The sequence below is a fragment of the Magnolia sinica genome, chromosome 8 (assembly GCF_029962835.1).
Source record: "Magnolia sinica isolate HGM2019 chromosome 8, MsV1, whole genome shotgun sequence".
Classification (NCBI taxonomy): Eukaryota; Viridiplantae; Streptophyta; class Magnoliopsida; order Magnoliales; family Magnoliaceae; genus Magnolia; species Magnolia sinica.
The window spans coordinates 89,488,952-89,512,899 of NC_080580.1; the positions used below are offsets into that span (position 1 = coordinate 89,488,952).

Consider the following 23,948-nt stretch of genomic DNA (forward strand, 5'->3'; position numbering starts at 1 on the left):
TCAACGGCGTGGATAAAACCCTTAAATCACAGTGGACCCCATAGAGCCCCGCCCGGGGGTATAAGCAATCCGCTTCCTGGAAAATTTTATGACTGATCCGACTCTATAAGATAACTCGCCAACAGACTAATCAGGTGGGCCAACCCGTAAGAAATCCAAAATACGCATTCCGTCACGTGATCTTGATTGTGCGGGCCAGGGATGTGCGTACATGATCGAATGGATGTGATCATTCGCGGTGTATACCGAATGCCGTGCGCAGTGTACAGAAGATACTACGTATGGAGGCACATCCACCTGGCCACAGATATTTCTATGTGCCCCAGTGTCCATCCCATCCGCCGACCAATGACAGGAAGCTCCACAGGATTTGGCTGTTTGCATTGATGTACAAGTGTGCCCTGATGTACGGTGGAAATTAGCCCCGCCATGCTGCAGCCACCGAAAGGGACACCGTGATGTCTGTGTTTAATCCTCGTGGTCCATCTGCAGCCCAAAATCAAAGTACGTCTAAGACCACGTTTTGCCAGCTCATTTTGGGAGATGGCCCAAAATTGAAACACATCTAAAGCTCAAGTGGACCACACCACAAGAAACAGTGGATCACACCACAAGAAACAGTGAAACAGTGGGATGAAGATAATGACTGCTCATAATTCACGTCAACCGTTGAAACTTTTCTCGGGCCCATAATTCAATCTAACATATGCGTTAGATAACATTCTTCATTAGAAACTCATGTTTCATGGCCTATCATGCAAATATCAACCAGTCAACATTGTTTACACAAAAATGGGTCCAATCAACCATCTGATCCATCTATTTATTAAGGCCCGCTACGGATTGATTCTGAAAATTCAGTGTAGTTGGTCATCATAAATCATTCCATAACTTTGACAAAAGATGCTACAGAAAATTGGACATGATCATCAGTGAAATTTTTGCATAATTCATGAAATATGTCCTGTACTCAATAGACGATTCGGATTGATTGATTTAACTGTCAAAATGGACCAATACAGTGCTCTAAAAGAGATGGAGCATTTCTCAATATAAATAACAACAAACAACGACATTCAAATCTGAATCCGGAATGAATTCACTCTTAATATAAGATTACCAAATGCATAGAAAATCGCAAATATGCTTACATTGACATCTCAAACAAAATTGGTCCACTCAAATCCAAAAGGCCAGCATACGACAATAATTAGTTTAAACTTATCATTGATGCTATGTATTGTAACAGAGAGAGAGTAATAGAAGGCACAATGGGATCATGTACCGGCCTTGCGACGTCCGACACGAGCCACAAAACCAGCCTTGATGGGTGCAACAGACCGTGAGCAACCACACTGGTAAGAAAGAGAACAGTCAGTCTGAAGAACAAAAAGAAAAATAAAAGCCTAGAAGAACCAAAAGAAAATGAAAAGGGAGAAAAATATCGCAACGTCGTATGTAAATTTACGACAAGGGTTGGGTTGTCCTGAGTTTGGGTTGAGTTGTCAGGGCCTTAGGTCGTGTTAGGGTTGAAAAACAATTACATTTGTTGGGCAAATTCGGGTCGGGTAAATTCAGGTTGGGTTAGGTCAGATTGGGAACGATCACATGTTTTTGGGTGAGGTTGGGTCGCATCATGATCAAGTATATAGAGATATTCACTTAGTTTGCATTTAGGCTGTGCACATTGGGTGGGAAGCCAAGTCACGTCAGGTTGCGGGTTGGGTCCTCTTGAGCTTGGCTTGTACTCAGGTTGACCCTCAACAATGCAGCTTGGCTTGTACTCAGGTTGACCCTCAACAATGCAACCTGCCAATGTTTTCTTCACCGCTGGCACCCATGTATGATGTGGGTTGCTGCACTATAAAGATCTTTCACCTATAGGGACCAGGGTGGTTCCACTCACCAGAAAGGGTATGCCATGCCACTGGTCCAACAAATGTATGTGCATGTGGAGCACAAAATAAATCAATTGATCAGATTCTCTACCCAATTGACCTTTATGGTGCGGCCCACCTTTTGAAAGGAAGGGATGTTGGCAGGAACAAAGGCATTGTACATGAAGGTTGTCATACACAAGGCTTGCTGCCAGATAATGTGCTTATTGAGATCAGTGAGAAAACAACACTGCTAGACTATCGAACGAGACTTCCATGCTATTTGATCGGAATGGATTGCCCAGGCTTGAGGGCATAATCCATGTGAGTTATTATAGCCTGCGTGGGCCCAGATACTATACGATACAGTTGGGGCCCACTGTGAATGGTCCATGCTCATTCACAGTGGGGCCCACAATATGAACACACTAGACGGAGAAATCCGGTTAAGAAAGAAAATACAGCACCAATAAGAGAAAAGTAAGAAAATGCAGCAACCATTCCCATTCAACCAATAGAAGGGTAACTATTCTTATCTAATCTAAGGGGACTTTTGGTGGACAGGCCATCCATTGCGAGTTTCATCAACTCAATGTTTTCGATCACTGAATTCATGGGCCCCACTTGAACAAATTAGAAAACCTGAACATGCCACACAATCTCTTGCCTGAGCATTCCTTCATTCGCAGAATTTTCAAGGTTAGCATGCGGGCACATAGCCGTGTCTTGTCTTGAATAATATGATCCACACGGAGTATACGTGCAGTATCGAGTCTTCATTTTGCACATGTGGGGACCACATTTAAGCGATCCAGATGGTGGAGCTGATGGGTCATGCGGTGGATTTCCCTATGAAAATCTCCAGAATTGGACATTCCTAATCCTTAGATCAGTGGTATGCAAATAGACAAAAAACAAATGATTCAGCAGCAGCCCAAAATGGGAAGAGCCAAAAGCAGTTCATGCCATGGTCCATGTGGACAACACAGCAATAAAAATGGGCCCGTTTCATCTCAAAGAATGGTACCAGCCATTCGACCCATGCCCAGCCATTTAGGATTACAAACGTGAGTTCTTTTAAGGAGGCCTCAGAACAGTCATAGATTCTTATCATGAATGAGAATCAACCAATGTAGGCAAATTTTGACAGATCATCACAGGCCCCATCAGATTTGGAGAGGAAACGAAAACCCGAAATAGATTCAAGCAAATGTATGAAAACAATAAAGTTTATTAGAATCACCTGCTCGCATCGGAGAAAGAATAGACGGTTCTCCTTTGAGAGTATGGTGTCTGGACTTTTGCAGCCATTGCATATGACGTATTCATCTGCAATCATAATAACAGCATGGTCAGAACTCTATTTTTCTGTCTTTTTTCTTTTTTTAATGAAAAGAGGGTGTCCTCGCCCATTTTTAAGGCAAGACTATTCCCTGCGGATGCAGGCAATCACCCGTCAACCACATGCATCATGTAATCCACGGGGAGGGGAATTGAACTCATGTTTGTGGGGAGCAAACCCACGACTCAAGCCATTCGCCCAACCATGACGGGTTGAACACGGTCAGAACTCGAATGGCTTATACTTATAAACAGGAGAGAAACAATATCCCTGGCAATTAAATGGAGCAGCTTTATCAAGTAATAAGGTTCAAGTAGAGAAAAGCAAAATACATGTGATAAGGTTCATGCAAGTAGAGAGAGGCAAAATAGTGTGGTAAGGATCATGCAAGTAAAGAGAGGCAAAATACGTGTGATAAGGCTCATGCAAGTAGAGAAAAGCAATATAGACCAGGGGCCCATCAGGAAGTACTCGTCGGATAGGGTTTCAGTCCCACCACTTGATCAGATGCCATCTGTTCCATGTTTGAGGCAGAGCATGGAAATAGCATGTGCTTGCTTGCCGAAAATAAACAGATGGTCCAGATTTAACATATATATGTTGCAATATACAGCATAGCAGCCACATTTCAAAGCTGTGTAGTTGTAATGGTACAACCCACCTGACAAATTATTATTTTTTTTGAAAGGTCTAAATAAGTTAAATTGTTTTTTTTTTCTTTTGAAGAAGATAATTTTAGTAAAGTTAAATAGTTTTTGAAGTTCACTAAGAAGGTAGTTGATTCGCATAATAATAATAATAAGAGATGCTAATTCCACATGGGCATATGACCTGTATATGTATATTATGTACACATCCACATGCAAATGTGAAACATGTTTTTGGAGATCTGAGATTTCACTGATGTTGGAAATAATTATCAAATGTTCTTCCTAGAATCAGACGATTTCATTTGTCAGGTAAGCCACAACATACAAAGTAAATTGACAGTTACAAAGATTGTTTCTAGCCATTCATCTGTTTTGATATGTTGTGGCCCACTTGGTAAATAGACATACTAGGAAAGTTTAAGGGGGGGAAAGGGTTCAGCTTTCGGGCAAGGTTGGGTTGGTCGGGTTTGGTCTGTCAGGTTGGACCCAGGCCTATCGTGGCCTCGCCCATTGCCACCCCTATGTGCACCTAACTAGGGACAAGCTTTCCTCGCCTTTGGTCAGGCTTTAGCCTGCTATGCTAGACCCATGCCCAGCTCAAGCCTTGGGTCTCAAGTGTCAGGTTGGACCCAGGCCTATCGTGGCCTAGCCCATTGCCACCCCTATGTGCACCTAACTAGGGACAAGCTTTCCTCGCCTTTGTACTGCTTCCCCTATTGGAAGCCCCTACAAAATATTAGCTAAGATCTTGAGTCCGAGGCTGAGGGTCATGCTTCCTGAGGTCATTTGTCCTTTCCAGAGCACTTTTATATGTGGGCAACAAATCCTCAACAATGCTCTGATTGCTCATAAATGCTTGGATTCGCATCATCAGGCGGGTAGGCAAGGAATCGTTTGCAAATTAGACTTGGAAAAAGCCTATAATCGTGTTGATTGATCCTTTTTGGACTATATGCTAGGAAGAATCGGGTGTGGGATTAAATGGAGAAACTGGATCAAGGCATGTGAATTCTCTGCTAAATTTTCAGTTCTTATCAATGGTTCCCCATTTGACTTCTTCAAAGCCTCAAGGAGCCTTCAGCAAGGGGATCCCCTCTCTCTGTTCTTGTTTGTCAATCTATGGGTCAATATCCTTCATCAAGTTAGTCACCTCCAATTTGCGGATGATACTCTCATTTTTGTAAGTCTATGGTGGATAGCCCAAGGAAAATTGTCATATGTTTCAAGGTGGTTTCAGGTCGGAGTAATTTTGGATAAAAGTGAGTTGTTAGGGATCCATTTGTCCTTGTCTGAGGTCTCCCGGCTGGCGGGTATCTTCGAGTATCAAGTTGGGTCTCTTCCTTCTACCTCGATCTCCCTCACCATGTTGAAATAAGGTGATTGAGACAATGGAAAAGAAGCATTCACCTTGGAAAAGTAAGTTTTCATCTCTTGGAGCCATAATCACCCATATTAAAGGCATCCATGTCCAACCTTCCTCTGTATTTTGACTCTCTTCCGTTGTCCTATGTCGATCATCATTAGGATTGATAGATGGATTTTCTTTGGCAAGGTGGTGTAACTTCAAGTAAATTTCACATGTTGAATTGGAAGGAAGTGTGTAGGCCTATTCAGAGGGGATTAAGCGGCTCAATTTGGTTAATATGGCCTTATTGAGCAAATGGGTTTGGAGATTTGGTGTGGATGAAGGTAGTTTCTAGAGGTCCGTTGTAGGCAAATATGGATACCCTTCTATGGGTTGGTGGATCAAGGACTCATCCATCTATCGTGCTTTTCTCCTGTTTAGAAGGTTGTCGCTAGGACAAGGTGTTTGATGGGTTGGGTTCTCTGTCGGGGATAGTGTTCGGATAAGGTTTTGGAATGATGTTTGGTGCAGGGAGTCATCGCTTAGATCAGTTTTCCCTAAGATGGCAGGTTGTCCTGTCTCTGACATTCGATGGCCTCGTAATTTTTCGGTCTCTAGAGATGGGGGTGTATGGTTCCTTCTTGCCAGAGAAATCTCTCGAATGTAGAGACCACGATTTGGTCCACCTTCTTTCCTGTCTATAGGGGCTCCAACCTAATCCAAGCATGAAGGATTTGCCAGTTTGGCATTTTCATAAGTCTAGAATTTTTTTGTTGAGATTGTTTTATTCTCTAATCTCCCTATCTATGATCCAAACTACCTGCAGTCATACTGACGTTGTGTGGTTTTATGGTGCTCCTCATAAAGTCATAGCTTTCTCTTAGCTGGCTAGAAAGAACAGGATCTTGACCATTGACAACCTTCACAGAAGAGATGTTATGGTGCACCCTAACATCTATCTTCTCTGCTTCCTATAGATTATCTATTCATTCATTGCCTCCTAGTAAGAGAAGTTTGGAGCAGCGTATGCTAATGTTTGGTGTACACTGGGTGATGCCTAGTTCTATTGTTGATTTGTTTTACTCCTGACATGCAAATGGACCGGGGAGAGAGAGAACATCAAAATGTAGAGTTGTTGTGCTTGCAATCATCTGGACTCTTTGGGGTGAGAGGAAAAGATGAGGAAATCCGAGCAACTTACAGGGTATACTAGAGGAGGACGAGATCAGCTCCAGTTTCACTTTGGCTTGGTGACCACTATATGGGCGCGGGTGGGCCACAGTGAAGACCCCATGTGCATGATCGTGCATCTTCGAAGACCCTACACTAGGAAGATGCATGTGGGTTGCTTATTGAGGAGTTTGGACCGTTGGATTACGAGGACACATCGATTGGACGGTTGGATCTAGAGAACGCTTTGATCACATTGATCGTAGACTTTGGGATGTTTTAAATTTATTTATTTCTATTTAGGTAATTATCCATGTTAGATTTATGTTGATATTTTATCGAGATTAGGGGTTAAGAACAAATGTTATTTCATTGAGCGTCCTTATGTGAGGATTGTCATCTAAGAACGCCTTTTAAAAAAAAAAAAAAGTAAAAAGTCCCTCTTGAGACTACAAAAGGCTTGGATGTCACGTTTTGAAAAAAAAAAAAAAAATCTCTTTTGCTTTGAGATAGAAAATCTATTGTGAATAGAAATTAATAGTGTGATGCCAAGGTGCAAAGCGAAATCTATCCTCTTTGTTTTTCATTGAAAAGGTATTATTCCTCTCGTCTTTCTCCTCTTCTTCTCTGGTTTTCATTGAAAAGGTATTCCTCTCGTCTTTCTCCTATTCTTCTCAAATCCTTCTTTTCTTCTTTAGACTCTAAATCCCTTTAGGGCCTGTCTAGGAGCGTGGATTTGGAACCCCTAGATTCGGGTGGCTGACGCGCTCAACCATCAATCACGAGGCCTGGTGGCACGGATGATAGTTCAACAGTGGCAAATGTTCAAGGATGTTTCAGAGTTTACCTTTGAGTGAAGGGGTCCATGAAGAATGGCCCCTTGCATGTGCATGCATGCAATGTAGGATGGGTATCAAACCACATCCATGGAGTCTTGGGGCCACCATCATCTCTTGATGGGCCCCACATACTCCAATATGAAAGAAGAGAGGGAGAATAGATACAATGTAAAGAAATTTAAAGATTTGAAGAACATGCACCTACCTCTTAAGGATCCTACTCTAAAGTTACATTAATATACTCTCCATGCTCCAAGGAATATGTTTCAATAGGTGAGATGGGTTGTTGAAGGCTAGATGGGAGGGGATTAGAGTGAGAAGGGGCTGGATAGAAGGAGAGGGTGGGATGTTAGGAGGTGTTGCTAGGAGAAGAGAGAGGAGAGAGTAGAGAGAAATGAGCGGAAGATGAGAAATTGCTAGAAAAGAGAGAGTCATCATGACTTCTCTCTCCTAGGGTAGGCAAATCCATCATGAGGCTATGGTGATATAAAATATGTTACTAGGCTAGAGTAGGAATGGGTAGTGGGTTGTGTAGGTTATGGGGGTTTAGGTAGTGTATGGGTGGCGTGTGTTAGAATTTACACAAAAGAGGATAACCACCTTGAAAAATGTGCCCTCCACACTAGGTGGGTCACATGATCATGATTAAAGGCTAAAAAATGAGATGCACACAACTTATAATCTACATATCGGATGATTGCACAAGATGCGTCATCGGAACTGCAACAACGATGCGAACGAGATGGCATAGGTTTCGGCTCGATCCGAGCTGGGTCTATATGACTAGTTTTAAGGATGACCGCAAATACTATCCGGGGGTCGAGGGTCACCGGAATTCGACCGGTAGGACCACAAGAATAAGAGAAATGAAATGCACACTCATACACACACATGCACTCGGGTTGGGTCTTACAACCCTCCCCACCAACAAAGAAATTTCATCCTCAAAATTAACCAAATTCAGGGAAAAAGGGAAGGCAGAAAACCACCATCATATAACAATCATCAAAGAGAAGATGATACAAACAATCATACATCAATCAATCATCAAACAAATAAGGATAACGCTCTCTAATCTCAGCCTCGCGTTCCCAAGACGCCTTGGCCTCCGAATGATGACCACACTACACCTTCACCAAGGGAATGACCTTGGTCCTGATAACCTGCTGCTTCCGATCAAGAATATGAATCGGCTGCTCAATGTAAGAAGCTTCCTCACAGACCTCTTAAGTCCGGTCATGAAGACCCCATTCGGATCGAGGCAAAACCTATGCCATCTTGTCCGCTTCGTCGTTGCGGTTTCGACGCCGCGTCTTATGCATCCATCCGACGCGTAGATCATAATATGTAGGCTTTTCATTTCTAGCCCTTGATCATGATCATGTGGCCCACCTAATGTGGAGGGCACAATTTTCAAGGTGATACCTACTTTTGTGCAAATTCCAACACACACCACCCATACACTACCTAAACCCCATCTTCTACACCACCCACTACCCACACACTACCCATCCCTACTCTTAGCCTATAAGTCCATGAGCATTGTTTATATCACCATAGCTTCATGATGGATTTTCCTACCCTAGGAGAGAGAAGTCATGATGACTCTCTCTTTTCTAGCAATTTCTCCTCTTCCTCTCATTTCTCTCTAGTCTCTTCTCTCTCTTCTCCTAGAAACACCTCCAAACGTCCCCACCCTCTCCTTCTATCCAGCCCCTTCTCCCTCTAATCTCCTCTCATCTAGCCTTCAACAACCCATCTCCCCTATTGAAACATGTTCCTTAGAGCATAGAGACTATATTGATGTAACTTTGGAGTAAGATCCTTAAGAGGTGGGTGCATATTCTTCAAATCTTTAAACTTCTTTGCATTGTAGCTATTCTCCCTCTCTTCTTTCATATTAGAGCATGTGGGGCCCATCAAGAGATGATGATGGCCCTGAGACTCCATGGATGTGGTTTGAAACTCATCCTACATTGCATGCATGTGCATGCAAGGGACCATCCTTTATGGATCCCTTCATGCTTTATCCTTCCTTAGCTCAAGGATCTTTATGTCATGTAAACCCTTGATCCTTAGTGGAGATTGGATCTCCACCATAGATCTCTATTAGATAAGCTTGATCATGTAATATGTGCATCGTATGGCAATGAAATCTCCTTATATGTGTGTGATGAAGGGAAGGACCTCAATGAGGCGGAGACCCTTCTCTTGTTGCTGATTGCTTCTCCCTTTCTTACTGAGAGTACTGATCATGAGTGTGTGGCCCACCTTGTGGACCAACAAGATCCCAACCATCCATAGAGAGGGGTTTTCACAGTCCCTTCCATTGAATGTGTGACCCCTAAATGCACCAAAAGGGGTGCACATAAGCTTGTTTTTGGTGATGGGATGGTTTGGATATTTGTGGGGCCCACTTGGGTGGACCGCACCATGATTTCCAGGGGTCAAATCCCCATTTAATTTATGTTTGCAATTTATTTTTGTGAAGTATATGTTGCTGTCCAGTCTGTCTGGATAGATTTTGGACCATTTTGGGGCTTGATTTTGGTCTTTTGGTGGGGACTTGGATGTCATCCAATGCATGATTCTTGAAGACGTATGTCCCACCTATAAGCCTACCAAATTTCAGCCCCATCTGACCCTGATTGAGGTCCCAAAGGTGTAGCCCAAGTGAGGTAGTTAATCTGTAATTTCTGCACTGTTCCAACAACATATTAGTGCGGAATTCTTTAAATATAAAATAATTTTTTCACTAGTGGGCCACATCCGTGGACCCCACTTTGTAGTACATATATGAGGCGACATAAAAACTAATTTTCCCCAATTTTTAGAGGCCTTTAATCCACCCCATTGGAAGCTCAGAGCAGGGCCTGTTTGAAATCTGCACTAAACAGATTTTTCTGGACAGTTTGTTTTCTTTAAATTAAATAAAATACTTTTCCTATTCCAAAAATTCTGAAATTTTTCAGTGAGGTGGCTCACCCATGGTAGGACCCACCTACCAATTTTTGGGGCTAACAGACCCCTGTGCAATTCGTGGCGCGGGCTAGACCGGCCCACCAGGCTGGGACGCCCAGGCTGGGATGTCCAGCCATGGTTGGCCGTTCACCCCCTTTGTGGGCCCACCTTGATGTGTTGTGTATCCTCGCCGTCCATCTATTTGTGGTCCACGTGGGATGTGGCCTACCTCTCTGAGGATTTGCCCCCGTTTTTTTTGGGACCTACTTGATGTGTAATTGGGCCAACTACCCAAGCCTATAGGACCATCCACCTTGGAACGCCCAAGCCCATTGGGCTGCTGTTGGACGCCCAGTCTAGTAATGGTCCACCTGATTTATGTGTATTGCCCTCTCCTCTCATCTAGTGGGACCCACAGAGATGTGTGTGGGTCACCAGTGAACATTTACTTAATATATATTTGTTATTGCTGGACTCCAGCAAGCCCAGAAACAGGTGGGCTAGAAATTCAGCAATAGGCCCAAACTGGTTACCCTTAGTGGCAGGTTTTTGGGCAGCAGGGCCCACCAGATTTAAGGATATTTATGCACATAATCTTGCCATTTCCTGATGTGCCTTTGGACTTAATCAGTGCACTCTTGAGGCCCACCCCAGTTGAGTCTTTATTAGATCAATGTTCATAACTATTTGTTGGATCTTCCAAGCCCATTTATCCTGGAACTTTCTAGATAGGCCCCTTGACCTTTGGGCCTATATTTACTACCTATTGTGATGGATTGTGGGCCATAATATGCAAGTAGTTGGGCCCTTAATTGCCCACCAAAATGACTATTGTACTTGGGCCAAAATATGAGGCCCAACTCACTTGAACTAAGTATAAGGATTGCCCTTATGATTGGATTATCGGGCTGCTCATTAGGCCCACCACAATATGTGGGTTTATAACCTTTATGGTTGGGCCCAAACCTTGCTTGAGGGCACACCATATTGCCCATGTGTTGGGCTTGGTGTATAGCCCACTAAGCCATGGATTGCTTAGGCCTTGGGCCTTGTTTCATATTCGAGTAGTGGCGGGGCACCTTTTGGAACCCAGTTGTGGTTGGATGTCCTCCTTGGTGGCCCAAAGGTAGGTCCATGGGTTGCTATAGGTGGTTTAAGGCCCACCATAGACCCTTTTTAGGACCGCTTATTCATTTAGGCTAATACATCGCCCTCCTTAGCTTTGTGGGCTACCCCAAAGTATTGGGCCCCCACTAGAGGATTGTTCCTTAGATTAATTGTCTAAGTATATAGACTTGATTCCTCCTTGGGAAGGAGTATGTTCTAAGTCATCATCGCCGTATGGCGCACCCTCATGACCTATATGCATCATGGAGTGTTTGGATTGCATGTGTGTGGTCATTGGGTTAATATGATAGAGGGATGGAGTTCCCCTCTTGTACACATTGAGTGCTTAGAGCTAGTGTATGATTGGTATGCGTGACTCGCATCTCATAGATATGATCACCCTTGCTTCACCAGGGCCTTCCCTCTACAGATACATCGTGGATGGCCATGATTGGACACCGAAAATGTTATCTTGAACATATAGGGTACATAGGATGCCCATGGGTGAAAATTTCAAAACTTCCATAGTACCAAGGATATCCCCCAGCGCCGTGACCAAGTGAAAATTATGAGTGCACAAGGGCTTTACACCATTAGGCCGCGACTTCCACTGTCGTGTAGCCGGTTGGGATGGGATGTGGCCTTACCCTCCTGTGAGGGAGGGGCATTGCTAGGTTGAGTTTGACCAGCTCATGAATGGGTCCACTACCGTCAAGCCTTGCTAGTGATTGGCTATCTGCAGGCAGGTAGTGAGGTCTCCTATGCTCATTTGACTGAGCGGATCTGTAGAGCGGCAGTCATCCTTTAATGCATTTGACCCCGGTAGATTCCTTATGATGGAACTATACTGATATGTGGATTAGAAATGAGGACTGGCATCACTTCGCATTGTATTTGCATCGGCTGTATAAGCCTTATATTGCATCGGCTTGGTATGGCGCCCAGTACTCATTACATTGTATAGCCTTGGTATGGCTTCCTACATTCATGGCTTAGCCTTGGTAAGGCTAATGATATTAGCACTGAGCATGTTTCCCTTCTGCATCCCCTATTATTCTTCTGCGCACCATTGTCACAAGCTTTCACCACCCTTTGAGCTTATGCACGTTTGATGCGTGCAGGAGATCCTAGGTCAGCGTCCTAGTAGCAAAGCTTGGATAGGGTTAAGCCAAGGACCCCAATGTTGCAGATTCTTCCCTCTTTCTTCTGTTATCATACGTATTTCCTTCAGCCTTGTATCTAAAGTTCAAATTTATAGTGGATCTTGCTGTGTGTTCCTTTGTTATTTCTGAGATTTACTTGTTGTGATCTTGGGTATGCTCGTATTGGAATGGATGGATGATTATAAAAATCCGCCTTATAGGATCCTAGGATCAGAACCTGCTTCAAGAGCCAAGAATGGAGTACCACGGAGGCTGTTGCGTCCAGAACCGGCAATCAGGTTCCTTGTGAGTCTGGTTACCGAGTCTGGGGCATGAAAATTCGGAACCCCCTGGATTTGAAACCCTCCTATTTGATTCATAATCAACTTTAATCCAAAAGTCGCTATGCATAGTATATTTACAGGGGTTTGAATTTAATTACTAAATCAACTTTAATATCTTTAATTAGTGAACTTATGTAATGTTTGACACAATGGTTGTAATAAGCCCGTTGAAATATATACTTTGCCCGAAAATGATGAAATTCTAAGTCACGAATGGGCCACAAGCACAAGATCACGTCTGAGTGACTAACCAACGATTTTTAACTGTTGATTTGCATGGACAATGTTTGGACGGTGCTGATCATCGTATTAAAGTAATTATAGTGATGCAATTGATAATCGAATTATTTTGGGATATCATTACTGGAACATGTGTCCAATAGATTAATAGTCTAGTGACGCACATGTTACACATGCAACTCTAAGAAGGATTTTAAATGTAATCTAGGCTCTTACCATGGATTTGAAACTCCCTGGATATGAAACTCCCAATTACTTTATGGTGCCAAACAACCAGAGGATTTGAAATCCCCCCAAATCCATGGTGCCAAACGATCCCTTACTCTTTCCTTCTAAACCTAAAGCCATTACCCCAAACCCATCTTTCATATTACTCACTACACCAAATCCAACCCCTCACCATCAAACCCTACACATACGGACCATATGAACTAGTCAGTTTGTACGACTATACGGACAAGTCCGTACAACCATACGGTCAGCCCCTTCTCTCTATTTTTCTTAAATTTCTTCAATCCGTTTTCCTATCCCTTAAAACCCTAGCCTAAAACCCTATTTCCTATCAAATCCAAAATTCTCAAATCCTTCCAAAGCCCTAATTCCTTTCAAATCCCTAATCTTACATACTCAAACCTTAACCCTAGATAATCATTATCCTTAACCTTAGAGAGAACAAATCAGCCCTTTTGAATTAGGCCTAAGCCTATGCTAAAGTGAAAGTTCTACCTTCAATTGATCCTCTGAAAGTCATGTTTTATATGGTTTAGTTATTGTGGGATTGTTATTTAGCTTGAAATCTAAATTTTATTGTTAAATTGATTTCTTAGATTTGTGGTGGGTTAGTAGAGTTTATGCTTTGAATTGCTCTTTAATCCGTTTATAATTTCTTTGCATCATATTTAGTCTAGATATGCGTCCTGCATTGGGAATGATCGTTGCTTCTAGAGTATGAGCTATTCTTCCCTAAGGGTCATCAGCAGGGTCAATCGGTGTATTCGGGATTGGTTGCCTTCAATGGCTTGTTGTATTTTTTCCTTTTTCCCTTTTTCCTTTCTTTTCTCTTTTCCTTTGCTTTCTCTTCCTTGTTGTTTTCCTTTTCTTTTGGCCTACTTGGCCTAAATAGATTAAGTATCTTTCCAAAAAAAAACAAAACATTATACATCGGATGTCCGAATCCACCATTTTAAGTTGTAATTTCACTTTATTTGTCAAATAACGATGCATCCAAAATGGAGCCCACCATTTGGACGGTTTAATTTTGAATTTACATGTTTTCTGCATGTGGTTGTGGGTGAACACTAAAAATGTTCAATAGTATCATTTTTTTCGTCAATCATCATCTTTGTCTCCATTCTTGAACGGACATTGAAGTAGGATCTCCAACAATTGAAGGGTGGTAGTGGTGTTAGGGTTTAGAGGGAAGAGAGGAAAACAATTGGTAATAAAATAACTAGCTAAAAAGAGGGGTGGGGGAACTTTTTTGTTTAATAAGCAGAAAACTATTAGCGAACCAGTAAATTTTATAACCAAAAAGGGGTCCATTTTTCTTCTTCTTCTTCTTTGACTTAAAATCTTAATGGATTAAAAACTTTTCCACTTCCCATGCGTTTATCAGGGTTATTTTGCATACACGGTTCAAGTTGAACTTAGCTGGTTATCCGTGTATCTGAACAGCTAGTATTTTTTTCCTTGGTATCCTAGCTTGCACATAAAATATCATTCCGCCTTCCTCAGTTTCCACGTGATGTGTACTTCTGTGCTTAAATTTAACAAAAGCAGTAGCTTCAAAATGCACATATCACTTGCATTCGGTTTTTTCCTACAAAATACAGTTACGGTTTCCAAGTGCATAAAAGCAGTCCTCTAGAAACCCACTGATCAATTAAAATATTTCACTTTCATTTCAGCAAGCATGAATTAACTGCAAACATTAAAGGGACTGTTTGTCGTACATCGTGTACGTCGATGCCCCCACATTTCAGGGGAGCATGATGTCTACCCTATCAGGCAAATAGCAGATGGATGGATGCGCTAGGCACTCCTATCTGCAAGGAGGGCCACAAAGATCTCCATATTTACATTTTGGGCAGCCAATACAAACAACAGACCTAGCATCTGATCATGATTGTAAAAACCACAAGCACGAAAAATAAGGTCAAATTATAAGGCAACGTACTATTTAATACTGAAAGCACAAAAAATAAGGTCAAATTATAAGGCAACGTACTATTTAATACTGAAAGCAACTAGAAATATGGGCTAGAAGGAACTTACTGACGTATCTTCGAAGTATCCCCTCAAAATTTTTAGGAGCAAACCTTCCCTTAACAACCAATCTTTGCTGCCCATCAAGAGATCCGCTCGTTCCCATTTCAGCAAGTAAGAAAGTCATAACATGCTCCGGCTGCCTATGCATCCTGTAAATCACAGTTCTGTTAACAACTTATATTTTAAGGAAACATAAAGATTTGAATTTCTTTTCCTGGGAGAAGAAACAGAGGGATTCTTTGTACACATCTTACAACCACAATGATAGAAAGTGAGCACAGACAAGGAAATGAACACAAGCCATGAGTCTTCTATATATCCTGAAAGGCTAACCACAGCACAAAGTCGCATTAACTGCCAAACCCTCCAGGATATTGGATACACAAGTTTTGATGTAAAACATAAGAGATGTAAACCAAATCCATCAATAAGAAATTCAATTTTTTATTTCCATCAACACCTGACTGGTGAATAGCATTCATTCTTCCATGAAAACACATCTAAAGGATACAAAAAGCTCCAACCAATAAAGACAATGTAATGTGGAAGGGATGCAAACCAACAGGTTGAAGGAAAGAGGTCCTTGCCATTTTATTTTATTCTCCAAACTGTCTCTAACATGGGTGTAAGTTAGAAATTCAACCTCCCCAAAAGACCAGCTTTTACAATCTTAATAGAAAAATCATACGGAAAGTCGTGGCCCTATTTTTCCTTATTTGACACTGATCCAAATGGTACCCTGGATTTTAAACTTTACTCAGCACCATTTCTACCATTTGCAATTTGACTTAGTAAACTCCGCCAACCATTGGCCAGGGATTTCTACCATTTGTAAGTTAGTGATGAGCTCTTAAACATAGTAGACACAGTTGCAAGAATAAATGCTACCATGTATATAAAACATGCCTATCAAAGCCTTAGTAATCTTTAAAAATAAAAATAAAAATAAACAAACAAACAAACAGGCAAAGCTAAATAATCTTGCAAAAAGATAAGCAAGTGGAAAAGATAAATCATACGTCTTGCAAAGATCCATAAAGTTCACAAAGACTGTCTTTTTTGTGCCTTCCCGGAGAACCTGTGGTGGCCTCATCACTGTCCTGCGCCTATCTCCTGCTAGCTCTGGATTATTCTCACGCAAGATATTGAACACTCTATCTAGGAGCTGCATGGATATTAGAAACACCAACATCAAAATCAACCCAATCACTACCAAGCACTGACAGCTCAAAATCCAACTGATTGGGGATCGAAAGTATAAATCATATTGGAACAGTGAGAGAGAGAGATTATATACATGTACTATGAGGTCGAGTATGATTCTTTTGTAAGCTCACTAACACAAGCTTTGACATCAAAGAAGAAAGCTTAAGAAATATAATTTTCTATATAATTTGCAAGTTGCAACTATAAAGGAAGTTGCAACTATAAAGGATGCAGTTGAGAATGCATCCCTCACATCACAACCAGAAGCATGTGAAATTGCATGATGACATAAGGCGAAATTGGAAGGCTTTCAAAGTATCTTTTCACATAAAAAGAAGATTAAAAAAAACTTGAAACTAGAAGAAAGAAAAAAAGAAAGAAAAAAGAACTGATTGTCAAATTTTCTTCTCTTTGTTTTTCCTTTTTTTTTGGGGGTATAGGTGGGTGGTAATGACATATGGAGGATGATCCTTCCAAGAGACCATAAGGATGTGAGAAATAGACATTTAAGCCTAAGCATCACCTGTCTGATTGGCTTCTCTAAGTGCATGAGAAGCCCTATGAGAGGGAAAGATCAGAGTTATTCTCCTGAGTCTGACAAAATCAGCTCCTCTCCAATGCCAATGTTTCAGGAGCAATGAACCAATATAGCCATGATAGTTGTAAAGGAATAACCCTCTACTGAATTGTATGGATCAGAGACTGTGTAATCCCAGGGACCTTTGACCCGAGTAAAAGCCCTCCTGCTTCTCCAAAACTATGATACTTGATACAAATTTTGATAAGATGACAAGTGGGGGATGTGAAACTAGTTTATTAAACAAGGAACGTTAATACATCCAGGCCTGCTTCTCCAGAGCTACAATACCCTGATACGAACATTGATAAGACATGAGAGATGTGAGAACTAGAGCGACCATATGAAACCAGTTTTATTAAACAAGGATGCAATGCAGCCAGGCCACCCGATCATCCATTGAGGCCCAAATATTACTGGTTGTGTGATTAGGCCCATTTAAGGGTTAAGATTACAGATCAAGCCGTGTAGGGCCACCCTCTAAAGCTCGGTCGTGCCTAATGACCGATTTGGGAAAAATAATAATAATAATAATAATAATAATAATAATCGCCAAATTGGACAGTGGGACCCACACCATCTAATGGACCAATCAACCTCTGGAGCCCATAGGGTCAATTGAATGCCTTTAAATTTAAAGGGCTTTGCGTGCAGCCTGTATAGAGTTTTAGACCAGTTGATCATCAGGCGGGCCACATTGCAAGGAACATTTGGATGGGTAGTCAACCATTAAAAAACCTCTACATTGTGTGTATGGGTGCATTGTGATGAGTGCAAGACATCTAATCCGTCCAAAATATGTCCCTTGATGATCTCCTAGGGCCCCGAAAAATAAGCCCATTGTAAGTTAGATATTTTGTTGGGGTTTACCACCCCAAGTTCTCTATGGGTGAATACCCACTTTATATATTGTAAACACTTTGCAAGTTGGCCAAACACATAAATTCTTTACCTGTAAATGCTTTACCAATTAAAAGCCAAACAGAATAGCATGTAATCGGTTTATAACTGAAATTCTTTTCTGGTGTAAAGTACTTAAAACTTAAATTCTATAGGTATCCAAACGACCCCTAGAGAATTCTAGGTCATTTGAACTTCTACTTATTTTTTTCTATTTGTTGATCCTTTCTTTTTGTAATGAGACAATTTAGGAAAGGTTAATTTTTGGACCAATAGAGTTCAAAACCCTGGATTCTTTCAACTTAACTGGGATTTTGTAAAAGCCTACATAATATATACAGCTCCTTCAACTTGAGTAGGATTTTGTAAAAGGTTATCATCATAATCATTTAAGCCTTATCACAAGTCAACTAACAGGGGTCAGCTACATGAATCTTGTTCCACCATTCCACTCTAGCAAAGGTCATAATTTGATTTAGACAAAGGTCATCAAAAGTTTTTTCTTACTACCTCCACCCACGTCCTTTTAGGCCTCTTCCCCTTGCCCTTTGAGAGCATCAACTTGTACCAACTTCCCCCACTACTTTTAGAGCCTTCAATTTGTACCCACTCACTCCTTGCTACCTACCTCCTTCCAGCTTGTAAAAGGCTATTTGGGAAGAAAAGAATGGAAGATGTTTTAATGGTATATCAAATTCAGTTGATTGTATTGTGCAAAGGGCAATCTATTTCATAGCGGAATGGACCTCTTTCGTTGATAAGTTTCAGAGTTGTAGTCTTTCCTTTTTGGGGTCCAAGCTTTTCCGCTACCTCAGCGGTCAAGTAGACCTGTTTCGAGTCCATATGTTTTTCCTTTTTCTAATGAAATTAAAGTTGCCGTTCAAAAAAAAAAAAAAAAAACTTGTAAAAGGCTATGTAAATCTTTTTAATGGTATAAAAGGTTTTAGGCTTTATAATAAAAACAGACATACTCATGAGACTATAGTCTCTCGCTCATTAGATGAGCTGGTAGAGACAGTGTAGTGTGTGTGAGTGATCCAGGGTTCAATTCCTGGTAGTGTTACCTTTCCCAAAAAAAAAAAATCACGAGACAATATGGAACAATGATATGATATTTTCTATTGAATGGAAGTTCCCATTTTAGGCGTATGAGAGTGATTCTCTTAGAATTCAGTGGTGAAATGCCTCTAGTTTTTCAAAAAAAAAAAAAAAAAAAACCTCCAAGCCCTATGGTGCGAGTACCTAGTTTTTTTTGTGGTAAGCAAGCCTTCAGTTCCCTTTGTTGGACTCCCTAGGATCTTCTTTCTTATGCCACTCCGCAAATGCATCATTTTTCCTTGGTTACTTTCTGGTGCAACTATCTTTAGGGATGTCAATGAGAGGCCTGGGTTTGTCTTGGGCCCAGATCTTGAACTGACAATCCTGGCCCTGTTCAAAATTTTAATTACTCTTGGCCTTGGACTATTCAAAATTTTTATTTTGCTTGGCCTTGCCCTGCACATTGGCACTCCTAATTTTTATCTGATCTTTTCCTTAACAACAAGGATACTTTATTTAAAACAAAGCCCAAATTATTTTTTTCTTATCTTTCTAGCATGGCCAATTTTAAGAAACTGTTAAGGTTCACAGAGTTCTTACAGTAAGTCTTTGGCAAATATTCTCTTGTTTTTTTTTCTGAGAGGTATCTGCAAACATTCCTTACATGCGTGAAATATGGATACAAGATTTTTTCTCAAGGATCATGATTCATGATGGATAAAACAAAGTTTCTAGGATTTAAAATAATGAACCTAATACAACAAGATTCAGTTACAGGTGCAACCTACCATAGTATCCTAGGAGTACCCTGTACTAGTACAGTATCTTAGTATGAATGACACGAGTCACAAAATATATCGAGCATACACAAGTATCTGGATATCATAGAGCCTTGGAGGGCCCAGCTACTCCATAGTTAACTAAAAGAACCGTAGGATCAACTAACTCATTGTCGGGGGAATTCGGCAAAGCATGCATAAACAAATGTTTGAATAAATGATCTTGAAAATAGAATCGAAACTCCACAAGTCATAGACATTTCACCAAGATCTTCATAGCCATAAATCCATCAATAAATAGCTCATGCAATATAAGAAATTGTTTGACGAATCTTCTACTACGATTTGCTAACCAACAAATGACATAATTTAGTTGAAAGTTTAAAATTTGAATTACAGCCATGAGATGAAAATATTATACTCTTAAGTACATAAGAACGTTATAACTCCCAAGCATAGATAGAAGAACACACCTCTTCATACTTATAATCCCGATCACTGCCTTCCCAAGGATATCGACTTTGCAGGACAATGCCCTCTGCTTCCTCTTCCTCTCCTATATGGTCTAAAAGATGAAGAGAACAACTCATTTTTTTAGTTTTATAATAGGATAATATCCTATTAGAAAGACAAAGCATTCCCACAAATAATAGACCCTCCAAGTTTTGAGTCCCTAGTGAAAATAAGTTAGAATGGAAGTTTGTTCCTTCTTCCTTTTTCTTTTTCTTTTTTTTGCAATAATCATATACAAAAAGGGAATTTCTTCCGTTGAAATAGTTAGAAATCTTACCATCAAGATCCTCTCCACCCTCCCCATTCTCCTCGTTCATGAAGTCAGTCTCCACCTGAAACAACAAGACATCACATGATTCATATCTTTCCTGGCTTGAGATGTTATTTCGGTAAAAAATATTTCATATTGCATGACGAGTTACCGGTTTCTTCTTCTTCTTCTTCAAGCCAGCAAAAGAAGATTCAAGCCCATCAGCAACTGAACAAGTGAAAACACAAGCATCAAAGATAATCACACGCTTATCAATGTCTTGTGCCAAGATCAACATAATAACAGATGAATGATACATTTATTGAAGGGTTTGGACGCTTGTTCAAACTAAATTGCTAGAAAATTCGATCTAGAAATTACAAAGTGGAGTCACCGTTTTCAGTTCATAACGATGCTAGCTTCATTTTGGTCATTTCCACTTTATAAAATCAATCGTTGCAATACAACTTAATAGAGCATCCCAATGCTGCCTTAGGCAACCACAAATGTCCTTCTCTTCAAAGATTACCTGACAAGCTCTCTGTTTTTTCAGCTAGTTTATCCACAGGATCATCAGCAGTTTCTTGACTGACAACCTTCTTCTTTTTCTTCTTCTTTGTAGGATCGAATGGGGCAAGCTGCAAGATAATGATCCATAAATGATATTAGATGTAAAAACTAGCACATGCACCTAACCTACCAAAGCTTGTTTTCCAAAAATATGCTGGTGAGGAAGTTAACAACCTAGAAGACACTTGCTCATAAATCTGGTAAGAGATTCCATCAACATACTCGGGTCTCCCCCCTAGTATTGGAAAACCAGCAAAACACACGATATGGTCCCAGCATGATGTTTCAAGCACATGCTAGGACAATAGATATACTCCTTGATAGGGTGTAATGGCCGGAACAGGATTCATGTAGCCAGCCCCCACATGTGACAAGCTGGCACGTGCTACGTCTGAGTTTCTCATCAGGTTGTTGCATTGTGTAGGCTCATCCATTCATCAGGCGGCCATAGAGTACAAAACAAATGTCTCTGATATAAATGGAAATTTTTATTTTAGCCACCATTTGTTTCATACATTGTTGCAGACCTGACGTGATGAGTGGACTCCTGATTCAGGCCAGCGCATCTGACAACGAGGCCACACATGGACGGCTCACATGTTCAACCATGCCACGTTGTCATTCGAGCTTGAGGGATCAGCAAACCTCCTACAGCCCATGAAAGATCAGAGCTTGCCAATCCCACACACTTACAGACATAGTCATATATGCTTGTCCAAACATGTTCATCGACTTGGGCAACAGGCGGGGCCCACCATGTACATGGACCAGCCCAAAAAACAGGCCAGACCACAAAAGAGCATCAAATTGGCCAGCTTCCAGCCATCGGTTGTTTACCCCCATCTACTCAGTGTGCCCCACATCTTGGAGGCTTGGATGCCGGATTCTCAAAAACATTTCAACCGGATTACCAAAGAAAGCTACAAAATTACCAAAAACCAAAAAGAAAAGGAGAATAAATGAAAAGACAAAGATCGTACATCTGCAACATCCTCCTTCAGCTCAATCGAAGCTTCTTCGGCCATTTTCCCCTTTTTCCGAGTCCACGCAGCGAAATCGAACGAAACCCTAATTTCAGTAAAGGGTTGAAAAAATCAGAAATAGATTCTTGGAGAGACTGAAAGATTCAAGAAATCAAATATCAGTAACCAGAAGGAAAAAAAGAAAAAAAAAACTAATAAACAAAAATTTCTAGAAAATATTATTCAGGATCGCTACGAATTTAAACAACAAAAACAGAAGAAAACGATTTTTTCTCCTTTTTTTTCGCTTTGAAAGAAAGCAATCAAATATTCTAATAAATCACAAAAAATGGAGATAATATAAAATAAAATTCAAGAAAATGAAGAATCTAAGATACCTCCTCAGCTCAGAGAAAAAGAGGAGGATGAAATGGCGTTTTCTTTCAGCTTAAAAGAGAAAGGGGCTGTTGTGCGGTTGTATTTATATGGAAATCGGATTACGTACTGAGTTAGTCAGTGCGCTTTATCCTACGGAGTAAACTCTGCTGGGCCCACCGTGAATGTATATCGTCTATCCACTCCGTTCATCCGTTTTTTTATCTTATTTTAGCCGTTGATCCAAATCTCAAGTGTACCAAACCACGTAAAAAAGTGACAATTATGATTTCCACTGTTGAAACCTTCCTAGGGCCCACAGTGATGTTTACTTGTCATCCAACGTGTTCATAAAATCCCACAGACATGGATAAATGGAAAAATCAAATATAAGCTTCATCTAAATATTCTATGGCCCCTAAGAATTTATCAACGGTAGCCATTTAATTACGCTGTTTCCTGTAGTGTGGTCCACTTCAGCTTTAGTTATGCTTTATTCCTTATTTCAAGAACTTAAATTATCTATTAAGATGGATGAACGGATTGGATAAAATATATAAATTAAGGTGTGCCCTATAGAGTTTACTCAGGGCGCTTGGCGTGCGAGTTACACATTAGGCAATTCCTTTCGGCATTCGGACGCGGATTGCGTCCTACCCCCGCCCGGACAGTAATCCGTCCGGGCAGGGCTCTGTGAGGCCTACACAGATGTAAGTGTTTTATCCACGCCGTTCATATCTTTTATCAGAGCATTTTAATATATATAAAAGAAAATGAAACAGGTAAACAGCTCCAATAAACCACATTAAGGGAAGTTGCAGTGATAATAACATCCACCGTTGAAACCTTTTTAAGGGCCACTGTGATTTTTTTACTATCCAACCTATTCATGAGGTCATGTATACGTGGATGAAATGAAAAACAAAAATATCAACTTATCTGAAACTTCTCCAACTCCTAAGAAGCTTTTAATGGTGGACGTTCAATCCCCATTTTGGAGTCGACTTGGGGCCTATACCTGCTTAATTTTCATTATCATGCCTTAAAATTATATGAGAAAAGCGATGAGCAGCGTGGATAAAATACTTACATCATGTTGGCCCACGGATCCCTAACCGGACGAATTACGGTCCTACCGCAATCCGCGTCCTCGGCATTCATGATTATAGCGGACAAGGATTCCATGGAAAGGCCTCTAGGAAGCGAGCCGGAGTAAACCGTGATATTAGTTAGAAATCCACTCCGCCCATACGTTTTCTGAGACCCTTTTATTACATGATACCAAAAATGAACTGGATCCAAACTGGTGTGGGCCATACGAGAGAAGGAAAACTGGAGAAAGAAATTCTCACTGTTGAAAACTTCTTGTGGCTCATCTTGATGTTTATATACCATCTAAACCCTTTATAAGGTCACTCCCGCTGGGATGAACTGAAAAAACGAAAACGTTAGCCTGATACAAAACATCATTGACACAAGAACGTTTCAACGAG

At 40.9% G+C, this 23,948-nt stretch overlaps 1 protein-coding gene, 1 long non-coding RNA gene and 1 other non-coding gene across 5 annotated transcripts; 1 reads left to right on the forward strand and 2 right to left on the reverse strand.

Annotated features, from left to right (window-relative positions):
* Positions 1 to 1,075: 1,075 nt before the first annotated feature.
* Positions 1,076 to 22,573, reverse strand: LOC131253643 (eukaryotic translation initiation factor 2 subunit beta-like). 3 transcript variants are annotated; one of them, XM_058254730.1, is made up of 10 exons: positions 22,479 to 22,573; positions 22,099 to 22,186; positions 21,078 to 21,186; positions 20,721 to 20,776; positions 20,576 to 20,630; positions 20,259 to 20,350; positions 16,305 to 16,450; positions 15,292 to 15,434; positions 3,121 to 3,206; positions 1,076 to 1,355 (listed from the first exon to the last, which is right to left on the reverse strand). In XM_058254730.1, the coding sequence occupies exons 2-10, from the start codon at positions 22,141 to 22,143 to the stop codon at positions 1,278 to 1,280; spliced, it is 810 nt and encodes a 269-aa protein (XP_058110713.1). In that variant the 5' UTR covers positions 22,144 to 22,186; positions 22,479 to 22,573; the 3' UTR covers positions 1,076 to 1,277. The 3 variants fall into 3 exon arrangements, with proteins under 3 accessions (XP_058110713.1, XP_058110715.1, XP_058110714.1); XM_058254732.1 differs by having other exon boundaries at positions 22,099 to 22,161; positions 22,479 to 22,558; XM_058254731.1 differs by having other exon boundaries at positions 22,099 to 22,235; positions 22,479 to 22,544.
* LOC131253645 (uncharacterized) lies at positions 1,631 to 1,885 on the forward strand. The gene is made up of 2 exons (XR_009175270.1): positions 1,631 to 1,752; positions 1,789 to 1,885. It is a non-coding gene; the product is annotated as an uncharacterized LOC131253645 (long non-coding RNA).
* Positions 2,959 to 3,042, reverse strand: LOC131254647 (small nucleolar RNA SNORD34). The gene has a single exon (XR_009175770.1). It is a non-coding gene; the product is annotated as a small nucleolar RNA SNORD34 (small nucleolar RNA).
* Positions 22,574 to 23,948: the final 1,375 nt, after the last annotated feature.

Bases quoted from the DNA above. Each gene is read 5' to 3' on its own strand.
- LOC131253643 (XM_058254730.1), bottom strand. From the start codon at position 22,143: ATGGCCGAAGAAGCTTCGATTGAGCTGAAGGAGGATGTTGCAGAT. The intron at 20,777-21,077 runs GTAATCTTTGAA...TCACTTGTTCAG, and splicing joins AAAAACAGAGAGCTTGTCAG to TTGCTGATGGGCTTGAATCT. The intron at 16,451-20,258 runs GTGTGTTCTTCT...ATATCCATGCAG, and splicing joins GGGATTATAAGTATGAAGAG to CTCCTAGATAGAGTGTTCAA.